General features: G+C 39.3%; 1 protein-coding gene across 1 annotated transcript in view; it reads right to left on the bottom strand.

Annotated features, from left to right (window-relative positions):
* srgap1a (SLIT-ROBO Rho GTPase activating protein 1a) overlaps positions 1–13,869 on the bottom strand; it is a 76,981-nt gene that overhangs the window by 11,156 nt on the left and 51,956 nt on the right. The window contains exons 10-18 of the mRNA XM_057347589.1: positions 13,489–13,573; positions 12,712–12,739; positions 10,542–10,575; positions 9,394–9,454; positions 7,793–7,870; positions 7,295–7,429; positions 4,482–4,587; positions 3,258–3,482; positions 626–699 (exon numbers count right to left, since the gene is read on the bottom strand). Coding sequence (XP_057203572.1) covers positions 626–699; positions 3,258–3,482; positions 4,482–4,587; positions 7,295–7,429; positions 7,793–7,870; positions 9,394–9,454; positions 10,542–10,575; positions 12,712–12,739; positions 13,489–13,573 — 826 coding nt within the window. The remainder of the gene's footprint in view (positions 1–625; positions 700–3,257; positions 3,483–4,481; positions 4,588–7,294; positions 7,430–7,792; positions 7,871–9,393; positions 9,455–10,541; positions 10,576–12,711; positions 12,740–13,488; positions 13,574–13,869) is intronic.

Here is a 13,869-nt window from a genome sequence, read left to right as displayed (position 1 = left end):
AACGCTAGAGATAGAGCTTTCACAGCCTGTAACATGCAGTCTTTTTCTCAGTTTACTCTCGGGAATTGGTTCATATGTCATGGATGAGCCGAGCATCTGGTTTTTGTTTGTTGGTGACAGCAAACGTCTGAAAACTCGAGAGAATAGTTTTGTTCTTAATAAAACTAAATGCAACTCGAAGCCAGAAGTGGAGGCATAGCAGGGAAGTATGTTATATTATTGATGGCAACTGCCCCACAGCAATGACAGAACCTGGCAATGTTGCCCCGTAGCACCGGCGAGTTAAGGCTACGAAAGCATTTAGCATGCTTGACAACCTTCTTCCTGTGTTTTCAAAATCTTCTCCCTTCCCAAGGGAGAACGCTTCATGCCTTGAAAGGTGGAATTAGCCTGAGGTCAGTGCACGCAGGGATTAACCCTTGACTGGACGTGTCAAATGAAAGCACGTCGATCCAGCTCAAAACCTAGGCTAAAGACATGCTGAGCCAAAAGGAAACTAGGTCGCGACAGGAAAAGATGACTGAACCTTGGTCCTACGACTTCATCATGGCACATACATAAAAATATACTGCCGTGAGAAGTCATTCATTTTCCATCAGGATGTAGGTTAACGAAATAAACATACCATCCTCGCTGGTGTGGGTTCCTCCCTCATGATCAACTTCTTCCAAAACTCCATGTTCGCTGAATGGTCTCTCACTGCAGGGGGAAAGTTCAGAAAATGTTATTAGCAATTTGATTCACATTTAATAAGTTAAGTGTTTTTACTATAGTAATGGTGCACAACATAATTTCAACCATCTCTGTTTGAAACATAACTCTGTATATATCTTTATGTACGTCTGGTTACGTGGTTGGAAGTCAAATCATAGCGACAGGTTTGAACACTATTTTCTAGCTAAATGGTGATTTTTTTATTTTAACCAAAAATGTTACAAATGACAGAATACTTACATGTAACTCTATCCTATATATCAAAATATCACCCTGCTTTACAGCAATGCTGTAAAATATGAAAATAACGAAGTCACAGCCAGAGTAAAACTTTGCATGGAGCAAAAGTACAGAAGCTCTCATTAGTATTCAGGAGGAGCTGTGAAGGGTGATTGGGATTCTGACAGTGGCACAGCGTGGTTACTGAGACTGGCACTAATGCCCTTCACATCCTTGCAGATTACCACCGACACACAGTAAAGCCGTTTCAAACCGAGTACTGCCACCCCCTCGTGCCTCATCACCGAAAGGGAAAATATGAGTACACCTACTCACTTCACTGGCTTGTATGCTTGTCTGAGTAATATGTGAAATGTTCAAGTATAAATACTTGCAATGGCAGGTGTTTTGCATGACTTTACGGAAAGAAACGATTTGGGCTGCGCTCTCAGAGACAACAAAATCACTAGCTAACACAGACAGACACACACACACACAGCTGTGGAGTTGGTGGAAAATGTCTCTTTCCACTTCTCCAAGAAATGGGCGGGTTGGCCGGTGATCTCTTCTTATTCAATGGAACCGATTATTAAGATCGTTTTAATCTGTCTCACCTAGTTAAAGCACATTTATGACATTTAGTCATTTTACAGACGCTTTTATCCAAAGCGACGTACAAAGTAGGGGAAAACCAGTAGAAGCAATTTGTGCAACAAAAGAACAACAATGCATAGGTGCAGTACAACTGGTCTCACTCAGCCTATCACAGTATTTTATTTAAAAAAAATTGGGGGGGATAGGAAAGTAGAAAAGAAGTAGAAGACTGTACTAATGAGTCAGATGTTGACATCATATGGCCTTAAGACACCTTTGGCCTTCACAAAAGATATCTAAAGAGATACAGATGACACCACATACAGGGCTTTCCACACTGGAAATGATTCTAAACCCCAGGTGAACAGAATCCTGGGTTATCCGTTTCACACTGCTTATAATTTACCAGGGGTTAAGAGATAACCCTGGGTATTCATAACCTAATGTTTCACACTGTACATGACTAAAGCCTGGGTTAACATTCTTATTTGCATATTTGCGGTGTCAACAGTCATGGATACATACTGCAGCGTCAAACTAAATGACTAAAAATAGCACGTGGTCACTTTAAATAACCTTGTTGTTCCACGCAAATCCTTTTTGGCTGTTTTAAGCCTCCTAAGACGTTACTTACTCAAATAAAGAAAAAACTTAAAGGATTGTTTACACGGCGCACTGAGTTTCTGTGACTGTCCACAGCTTGTGAAATGAGGCAAGCGCTGTTCAGTTTTTTGATTGGGTGTCCGTTGCTAAGCGTCTGGTCGTATCATTCTACCCCCGCTTCTTTTCACACTGCACAGGTTTGGCACCGCAATGCAGGGTTAACCCTGCAAAAGCGGTGCTAACCCTGCTTCGGAGCTGGGTTTCATAACCCCGGGTAAAATGCGGGGATAACCCCGCTTCAAAACTACAAGTGTGAAACGTTCATTTACCCGGGGTTAAAAGCCGCGTTTAGAATGAAGATAACCTGGGGTTAAGCGCAGTGTGTAAAGCCCTCTTGAGTACAAAACACAACAGATCTAGCATATTCTCATGAAAATGACCGATAGACGACAACATTTAACATCTGGGTCAGTAAAACATGTATTTCTCCTTTTTACTTAAATTCTCACTGTATTTATTCACCTTTATGCCATTTCAAAGGCCATGTGACAAATTTCTTCCATAAAATACAAATAACCTGTGGGTTTCGATTGACATGAAGGCAAGCAAATTTATTACAGAATGTTGATTTTGGGTGCTAATGTACAGTTTGAAAGGAAATAAAGACTTATGAAGGCCATGAGTCATTCAAGCATCTTTAACCTATTACCTTCCTTTCAGAAAATCGGCAGTGATGTCACCTCCTGTTTTGAATAGCAAACAATAAGATTTCATCTATAAAGTGGTCACACCACAAAACTTTGCAAACAACATACTGTAAGTGACTCACTAATGTCTTCTATTATCACTTGAGTCATGGCACAGATATCCGGATGTCAATGCACGCCATCACTAATATCTGCCTCAAAATATCATAACACTGTCTCTATTGTTGATTTACAGGTTGGACAACCCCCAATCTGACGCTTTTGTCCAAAAGTACAGGCACAACCCCTGGAGCAACCTAAAATTACTTTTCCTACTCATGCAGTCTCAGATCAATTACCACAAGGCCACAGAACTGTACAGACAATACAACTTAAAAAAACAGACTTCTGAATAAAATTTTCTCCCCTCATAGCACCCACCAATAGTCTCCACCGGCCATACACTTCTCGTACATAGGGCCGTCCAGCTCCTTTGTGTCAGGAAAGATGGTCTCGTGGTGGATGATGATGGTTTTGATGACCTCATTGACATGGGCCTGACAGGAGACCTGGTCCTGAGTGTCCGGGGTGGGCATGAGGGTGGGGCCAAAGCAGATGGCCAAATTATAGGGGTCCATCATATTCTCATCGCTGTATTGGGACAGGCTGTAAGACACAAGATCGAGCAATCAGGACATTTGGCACTTTAGAATTCACATCCCTTTAAATAAATAAAAATTATTATTTGTGGAAAAAAAACGTGATGTCCAAATGATGTTGATTTCCTGGTGGTCACATTTGATCTCTAAATGTCAATTTGGATTAACATTCTAGAGCGAGCCAGTGAGACGCTCGATTAGCTTGACTGAAAAGAAGTAGCTGACCACAGAAAACAAGGTAAATAATTGCCTGTTAGCCTCGATTAGTTTCGCGCTCATGTGCAATGGATGGGAACAACTCTTCTGTTCTGTCTGGTAATAACAGGTTTTAAATCCTCAGGTTAACAAACCAAACGTCTGCTTAATGTCTCATTGGTCATCTGACAGACAGAAAAGTTAAGCAGCACGCTTCCATGTCAGTAAAAAGAGATCGACTGCTATTTATCTTAAAGCATGATTCACATCTACACTGTAAAACTTTGCTGTAATTTCGCAGCAGGTTTGCCAGTAATTTACTGTAGATTTAATGTACAATTTTGTTTTAAGCATAAACTTACCTAGTTTATATATTTTTCTTTCATAAAACAAGACTTTATATCTTGGGTCACTTTTCTTGTTATGTAAATGTATCGTAATTTAAGAAGTTTTAAATATTTTTACAGAAAACAAGAGAAAAATGCTAAGGAAGAATATCATTTTTTGCTAATGTTGCTGTGCTAATGCCAGTCTCTTCTTGCTCATTTTAAATCTCAAAAGTCAAAGTGTTTTAATTTTGATTTAAGTAATTGAAAACAGTACTAATTGTAAAGTATATTAAGTAGTAATTAAATCTACAGTAAATTACTGGCAAACCTGCTGCAAAAACTACAGCAATGTTTTACAGTGTAAGCTTGAATTCGACAGGCTATGCAGCTCTGTTTTTTTTTTTAACAAATACTGCAGTGAAGTTGTCATTTTGTACATTTTTAAAGCTTTGAGTGTTTGAGTAAAGTACATTCAGACTTACTGGTTGAGAAAGGAGAACAGATATCGCATGACCACGAGAACTGATCTGGGTACAGTCAGGAGGATCTTACGAATATACAGAGCTCTCTCATACAGGTTCTCTATTCCTAAAAAGAGAAAGAAAAACGAAACAAAGCAAATCTAGCATTACTATCGTTAAGCCGTAATCGTTTTTAAAGGGACAGTTTTACCCAAAATAAAAAAATTCTGTCATCATTTACTCACCCTCGAGTTCACACAGAGAACGATATTTGGAAGAATGCTTGTGACCAAACAGTTCTTGGCCACCATTGACTAAAAAATGACAAAAGTAGTCAAAAGTGCACCAGAACGGTTTGCTTTCCTACATTCTTCAAAATATCATCCTTTGTGTTCAACAGAACAAAGAAATTGTCCCTACTTTCTACTTATTTATACAGATTTGGAACAACTTGAGGGTGATTAAATGAAAACATAATTTTCATTTTTGGGTGAACTGTTCCTTTAAATGAAATCCCTCATCCTGGTCTACGTATATGAAGCCGGTTAACAGAGCATTTAATAAGAATAAAGTCAAAACTAATCAGATGTTTTTTTTAGGGGGATTAAAGAAAGCTTAATCCAAAAAACTGGCATCCCGCAAGTGTGGGCAAACGTTCCTCTCATCTTCCTGCAAATCGACCAAGTATTCAATGGGAGTCCTGTCCCGTCTTGAATGACGTCTTACATCTTAGCTGTTTGCATTTCCCTTTAGTAGTCAGCTTTCAGAATGCTTTCAGTGTACTACCAACCCACTTATACTACTTCTGCTAATACTTGTCTTGTACTGTATCCCAAAATGCAGTATATCGTCTTTCTGTTGAATTGTTGAAAGTTGAGACTGTGGTTTAAAATGTCATAGTGCTATGTTAACAGTGTTTGCTTTTTACTTTAAATGACACAAATGTAAATATTTATACTTAATATGTTAAAAATCACCAATACGACTAAGCACCATGAATTAAACATACTGTTAATTATGAAGACGTCATTATGTGACCAGAGTAGCAAATTGTTGATTGAAATGCTTACCAATGGATACTGAACAGCTTCACAAATACAAGTAAGCAGTATATATAGTGTATACTGCTTAGCACGCCATCCCAAACATAGCTTCAGATTAACCTCCTCTGATCCCATGTGTTGGCTCTGGGTGGCACAAGTCGCATTCACAAGACACAAGATCAGAACAACAAACTTACGCGAGCTGCCCTCATGCACAGCTGCTTTAGCGCACCCAGATCCCTGATTTCATCTGATAGCGGCTTAAAATAGCCATGTCACCATCAGTAAAAATAGATCTGGGAATATGCTATGCTGGATATTCGTCCTACACAAGCACAAAACTTGGTTTCAAACACAAATACCAAGCAAATACAACACAAATACCATATCTCAATCTTTACACTAGGTATAAAAAAGAATGAACTGGCACACCCTTTCCCCCAAATGCACTTCAAATTGTATCCAAACATAAGAATTCAATTCTAGTTCAATGATGCTGGGGACCCATTGGGGTGTTTTTGCTTTGACAATACAAATGGATCTCACTCAAATGCACTTGAAGCATTTCATTTGGACCCTGTTCACACTTGTTTTAAGCACTTTTTTATTTCTGATCGGACTGTCTGACATGCTTCTTAATACCAGGTGTAAATAGGTCTCCAACAGCGCAATGCACAAACAACTCTGGCCTATATATAGAGCTTCAGGGGATAAAGAACAGGGCAAATGACAGGGAAAAGAGAGAGAGAATGTATGTGTGGTATGCCGGGGTGAGCCGTGTGTAAACGTAAACAGCAGGCAATCCCCATTAGTCACACACTATGAAGTGTCAGTTCTCCGGCTCACAGGCACAGGGCCGCACTTTGGTGGGGTATGCATGCACACATGCCTTGACATTCCTCCCTACGTAGAGACAAACAAGCCCCACCAAACCGACACATGTCTGCACATGCGATTTCGCGGCTAGCAAGGGATGTCACGTATGACAAACATGAATTTGACCATGCATTTTGAGATGACCCATTTTGTTAATAAATGGCATTTAAAATGAGTCTTACATGAAGGCAAATGTATGAAAGATGTCCATATACTACAGAAGTCAACGGGGGTGTTGTTTGGTTACCAACATTCTTCAAAATATCTTCTTTAGTGTTCCACAGGGGGAAAAAAGTCCCACAGATTGGGAATGACATGAGGGGGAGTAAATAATGCAAACTCTTTCATTTTTGGGTGAACTATGCCCTTTAAGTAAAACCGGCACATCTAACCCCATTATGCCCTATTGCTTTTCTTCCTTAATCCCAGCTGTACATCTAAACCATCCCACAAATCCAGAATAAAAGATTCAGCTTCATGCTCTCATACTGCACTCATTCAGTGCTGCGTACCCTCACTGTGACACACTTTCTGAACTCTTCTGAAGTCAAACAAAGTTGCATTCATGACTGTTAAAGAGCCATCTGAAGCTCGGATGCGTCATGCTGCCGTGAAACACACACCGCGCTGTAATAGAATGTGTGTATTAGCCCGAGGCGATGGAGGCCTTGTCCCACGCTGAAGACAGTTACTGTGCCACTGTCCGAGGCAAATGACTGAGATCTTTTTATCCGAGAGTACTCGATCATAGTTCAAAGCACTGTGAATTCACACTGAGAATCAATGATAGATTTACAGCTGCAGGTCCGTAGACATTCAATCACGCCATGCATGAGTTCACGGACACTTGCTGGCAAACAAACAGACATTCATACGCACACGCATCCATTTTTGAAAAAGAAAGGAAACACTTACTGACACAGGAAATGAGATCAGTGAATCTCTCCTTTGGAAAGAGAGGGTTCTCCAAACCTCGAAAGTAGAGTTTTAGAACACCTGCCACCGAGTTTATATCATGATTATTCTCCTCGTCTGTCAGGGGGTCGTTTCCTAGGAGACAAAACATTGTGACTTTAAGGGTCATAGGTTGTTCTGTTGATCATCTCACAATAACCCCCATATAAACTGACCGATATTACATTGCACAAATCAACAAAAACGTGTTTTAAAATCGCACAAACTGACAATTACCAGGAAATTAATCTATGATTGTCACCCAAGAAAATTACAAGATTTACATTTGATCAACAATGACTTTCAGTACACATAAATGAATGTTTATTACTATAAATCAAATACCAAACTTGCTTATAATCTTGCAAACTTGCTTTCTGACGTCATAAAAACAGCTTTAATACACACACACACATACACGTCTGGTTAACAGTATTATCTCCGTGGGGACACACACACCTCTCTCAAATGAGTTCTTAATATCATTGACTTCAAGTTGAGATCCAGATACTCTGAATATGCCTTGATGCTGGAGGCCTAAGAGAAAGAAAGAAAGAAAGAAAGATTGTGATGTAAGATTTAAAGTAAGATCTATCTGCGGGAAAGAAAAGACTAGTCAATAGCGACTACTGTCAAATCCCAAACTGAAAAGCTGAGCGCTGTGCTTTAGAAAACTTTACTTTTTCAAATTAAAGATAATGAATGAAGGAGAGGGACCTCAATCAGCTTCTACAAAAACATCCGTCAGTCTGGATTAGCTTTTAATAGGAAGCTTGGCTAAGGGTCAGAACAGATTAATTAAAAACTTCTCTACTGTACAGCTCCAGAAGGACGACCACACACAGGGAACTTTGCATACTAATGATAGCCGCACAAGATCTACAGTCTTTGGCACCGTTTACACAGTCGTAAAGACTTATCTCTGGACTTAACATTCTTTGACATTGGCTATGAAACACAACATCTTAAAGCACTGAACTCAGACTAGTTCTAAAGCAAGCCTTAAAGGACACAAAGAAAACATCATCTGCTCAGAGTCTCAAGCTCTATGGGGTTGGATCGGCCACAAATTATGGATAACTAAGAAGCTAACAGCAGCTGGGGGTCACTTGGGTAATTTTTGTTAAAACATTTTGATCTAAAGGCTAAAGTCTGAATGCTTGAATTACTGCGCCTCATGCCCCAAAATGTAACACATATTCCTTTCTTTCATTACAAAAGAGTATTATTTTTATTTATTAACATTTTATTTAAAAAAAGGCATTTTTGAAATGGGTGACTTGACCAAATAATAAGGAAAAAAGCAGCCAATAAGAACACAAAACAAACTTTAGTGTAACTTAGATGAGTTTATCAGAAGACCAACAAAAGCTTGACTGTTAAAGTTGTCATATGGCGCGAATACGTGTTTTTCTGAGTCTTTGGTGTGTTATAAGTTGCCCATGCATGTATTAGACACGTAAAATTGCACAAATGAAAGTGTCGGAACAAAAGATGCATTCTATCTAAAAGCGAATGCTCAACCAGACCTGTCTAAAACGCCTCGTGTAACCACACCCCCACAAATCTATGTCAGTTCGTGGTTTGATTTGACTAAGACCGCCCAAATCTACAAGTAGTTAAGGTGGGCATAATTGTAAATCTCATTGTATGGTCTGTCAGTACAATTGCTTTGGAACCTGATGTTCCGAATATGGTAAGAGGCGTTACATTTCTGTCACACGCTTGAAGTATTCGACCAATCACTACGCACTGGAGAACTGGCCAATCATAGCACACCTCGCTTTTCAGAGCGATGAGCTTTGTAAAAAATCAGCGCGTTCAGAGAGGCGGGGCAAAGAGGAGATACAAACATGCACGGTATGTGGAAAACACGTTTTTTAAACTTTAAATGGTGTATACACATTGCGTTACATCTAAAACAAACGATAATATTCATTTTAGCCATGCAATATGACCCCTTTAACTACTTTTTTGTGATTATATGGTGCTATAATATCAATGGGGAGCTGTTCTATTGAATTGATGGTCAATTATAAGGCAATCACAATATAACTTACCATATAGATTGATGAATCGAATACAGCTTTCAACAACCCTTGGTATCGCTTGTCCAGAATCCTTAAAATAAGAACAAAATCCGGACATGAAAATCAGGTCTACACTCAATTGACATTTCTACGAACATTCAATTTGACTCCCCACGTGTCAGAGATGAAAGAAAGAGTAGGTATTCATGTCATTTTAATAAATAAAATGAAAACTTAATTCTATGTTTTAACATTAATCTTGAGCATGAATAGATCACATGCTATAGATTGAAAAACAAATGTTGGCTACTGTTGAACGCTAATTCTGTACATGACTGAAATGCTTCTGTTAATCCAGCTATGTGAATCCTGTCTGTCGCTTGAAGCTGTTTGTACTGTATTTGGCAGTGCTCTATCTCACAAGCATTTAAAAGCACCGTTACCTGCTTTTAACCCAGGGAATGTGCCAAGCCTGAACTCCGTGCCGGTGCCAGGAACAGAGGCGTTTCTCGCAGGAGACACATTTCCCATCTACGCTTCGTACAATATACAAGATGTGCTGATATGAACACGTTTAAATATTGAAACAACAAAATAACTTCAGGACAATAAAAATCTGATCATTTAAATATGACTATATTTACTAAATTCATTTTATTTTATAAGCCTAAAGACTTTTTTGTGATATCTACTGAAATGCTTTTTTCTTTTTCAAATAAATAAATAATGCTATCAAATTCATCTTTATTTTTTTCTTTTCTATTTTTTCTTTTTTTTGGCCAATGAATCGCACTCAAAATATATAGGAAGGCAGAGAGACATAGAGTTTGTTACCATTGCGGCTTTTTAAGCGTTTTCAAATTATTTGAATATCTGAATAAATCCGCAGTAAATTACTTTATTATTTCCTTTAAATTATTAAAGGCAAAACTAATTTTTTACAATATTATGATATGCATTGTATTAATGCAATATTAACAATCATGGTTTTTAATATCTCTGTCAATACCGCCTACATTGTGAAACCCCTAATGGAAAGCCAAGAAAAACTTTCTCTCATCTCTGACACGCACACTTCAGAATCCCGAAGCAACAGGCAAAGGTGATTGGAGGCTGTACTACAGGAAGCCCAGACATGCAGCAACGAGCCAATCAGAACAAGCCGGCTGTTTCTGTACCTGATGTCTCGTGTGAGAGTTCCGTCGTCCACGGCTATAAGATGAGGACAGCAGAATGTGAGAGAAAACAGAGCCGGATGGTGAGAACAGAGCAGAACAGAAAGAAAGAGGCGATTTCCAGGTTATTTGGTCCCAGCACTAAAAGCCACCAACAACAGCCTATAACATCATGATTAGTCCTCCAATGACATCACAGAGAGAAAAAGGAGGGGGGTGTGACACGGAACTGTCTCTTCTTGCCCCGTAACTTTCTTTATCACACACACAGAGGTCCTTTAAAGCCCATGGATCTTAAATTCATTCTTGTATGCATTTCTAGAAACTCCCGTCATTTGCTCATTCTTGTGTCATCCCCAATAACTTAGACTACAAAATAAAAACAGTGACATGAGAGTGAGTAAACGACTTTTTTTAGGTGAAGTGTTCCTTTAAGAGGCTTTTCCAGTTGCCCAAAGGAAACTGTGTGAATGTTGATGCCTCAAGAGCTCCTAATCTCATTCATCTCACTTTTCGCACACACACACTCCCTCCGTTTCGGCTCTGTTTAAAGACGATCCCCAGCCATAATGGTCTGTCGAGTAGAAGCAAGTAGCTGTGGATCATTACGGCTTCAAGCGGCGGTATTCAACGCAGGTAGCACATCACCCAAAGCTTTAAGTACCTTAACAAATGACTCCAAATTGCCATTAAATAGCTTAACGTTAAATACAGAGCGTGGCCTGGGCCTCTGAGTGCCAAATGGTTTGGGAGGAAGGCTGGGAGGCCTATGAAAAGATATTCATACGTTTAATCTTGAACATCTGTACTGTAACTCAGTGAAAAGAGAGTTAAGCTTCTATGACACAAGTGAGAATCTTCAAAAGCATGAAGCAGTCTGTGCTTTTAAAATGCGATTTATTTTTTATGTTCATGACAAACATCAGTAATGAGTTAATTTCACACAGTTTATAGGAGACTTCTTGAAAGACCAGATAGAGTGGTGGACATGTGATTTAAGGTGATCTAGGGTCAGCCGTAAGCTCTCATCGTGCTTGGCTCGGTGATCAGCACACACCGATGTCCTGTTTATAACCCTCACTTCCATCGCACATCAAAGGCCATGGAAATGCCAGATCTGCTGGGAACAGCAGGCGGTAGGTGCACGAGAGATGTTCAGGCACGAAATCTTGGACTGGGGTTGGGCTGCTGAAGCTATTAAAGACTATGTCCCATGGGATTGTAGTTCATTCGTTTCAAGTTCAGTTTAAAGCGATAGTTCACCCAAAAATTCTGTCATCAAGTCTGTATGGCTTTCTTTCTTCCGCAGAACAAAAAAGAAGACATTTTGAAGAAAGTTGGCAACCGAACAGCGACGGCACCCATTCATTTCTACTGTATGGGTACAAAACCAATGCAAGTCAATGGGTGCCGTTTAACAACATTCTTCAAAATATCTTCTTTTGTGTTCTGCAGAAGATAGAAAGTCAAACAGGTTTGAAATGAGTAAATGATGACAGAATTTTCATTTTTGAAAGTGAACTATCACTCTAATATCATAATGCAGACCTTTCGTATAAACATCTAAACATGTGCAAATACACGTTTGGGAAAAGCTGTCCAGAATTTAATGATTAAGCACCACTTTTCAACATAAAGAATTGAAATGAATATGACTTCTACCTTCCCCAGTAGGAAACAACTTACAAATTGTGCCCAGTTGGGAGAAGTCAAATCTAAAGAATGCGACTGGTGCAAAGGATTATGGGGAGGAGCCCTGGGGAACAGTCATTGCCGGATGGACATATGGTGAATTATGGCAGAATGAAGTCACAAGCATCTGTTCTACTGTTTGCACCTCTCATGCATTTCTTTGATCTCTTTAACTTTCATGTCTACTTTCTGACAAGTGCTTGTACTGTTGGAAATATATAATATTTCTCTATAAAAGGTAAATATAGCACTTTAAAAAAAGCAATAAATAATTACATAAAAATATTAGTTAAAAAATCAGTAGTACTATTCATTTAGTGTAGTCATATCACGTATGAAAATGTTTGAATGCCATTGGGTGTCTAAATGCTTTCAAGGGTACGTCACCTCAAAATGTATGTCGCATGACTCAGCAAACATTTTGATTAAAAAAATTTGACTGTGATAAGAATAAGAATGAAACAAAAATGATGTAGCCTACCTTGTGGTTGCATACTCAGGCCGGTACCCTGCGAGAGAGAGACAGAGACGGAGAGAGATAATGTGTGAATGAGGAATTCCTGGGGAAGTGTTTGTTTATGCTTGGTAAAGCACATGCAGCAAGCCATCTGTCCAGATCTGGACATTCACACATACACAAAACACAGAAATTCTACCCGAGGAGTTTGTCGTAAGTACCGGTTCAGCTCTACAAATATTTTATCCAAGTTAAATCCAGCATGAAGACTACCGCCTACAATCTTTAAAAACAGGCCGACTGTGCTTGATTTTAAAGCAGGGAATACAGCTCCTGACAGGTTTGTCAGGCCCACCCACACTACTCAGCAGCCCCTGACAGCAGTCTGCTGTGTTCACACTAGAAGTCAGAAACACCCCGGGCTTCAAAACATGAAGAGGCACAATGTTAGCACCTCTGAATCTAGTAAGGGATGCTGCGATTGTGGGCCACTCCTGGGATTTACAATGCTGACTGATATTATAAAAACAAACAAACAAAATCAATTAAAATATTAATTGAATTTTCTTTAAATAAATGTTTTAAATAGCGTACACATTGGGCAAGAAAAGTCACTCTTTGGTGAAACAAAAAGTTCCTTTAAAATAGGGATTGGTAAAAAAAGCTTGGTTTGATTATAATGAAAAAATTCGAAAAGTGAGCAAATACTTTCTGGGGCCACTGTATACTCTCATTTATTCTACGCATGGGGTACAATTTATTGACCCAACATTTACAGAACCACAGAAAAGCAAACAGTACCGTCCCCAAGAGCTCTCTTCAGTAGATCGTGTTTTGCCTGGAGTTTGGTGATGAGATTGCTGCCCTCCAGATACTCGCGAAATTTCTGTAAGAAAGTCAAAAGCGAGACCACCATGAAACCAGCCAAATTTGACAGCTGACTGGTTCGCGTCTGTGTTAGACAAACCCCTTAGGAAAAGACCAGGAGGGAAACACCTCTGGTGTATTTGATCAAAAACAAGGCATCTTTAGAGCAGTGGTTCTCAAACTGGGGGCCGTGGCCCCCTGGGGGGCCCCAAGATGGATCCAGGGGGCCACAGATTTTCTGGCATTTTATGAAATATAGAAATTTATCATAGATTATAACAAATAAAACATCAGAAAAATCACACCACCAACCAA

This window comes from Triplophysa rosa, linkage group LG12 (assembly GCF_024868665.1).
Source record: "Triplophysa rosa linkage group LG12, Trosa_1v2, whole genome shotgun sequence".
NCBI lineage: Eukaryota > Metazoa > Chordata > Actinopteri > Cypriniformes > Nemacheilidae > Triplophysa > Triplophysa rosa.
This window is presented reverse-complemented; position numbering and strand designations above follow the sequence as displayed.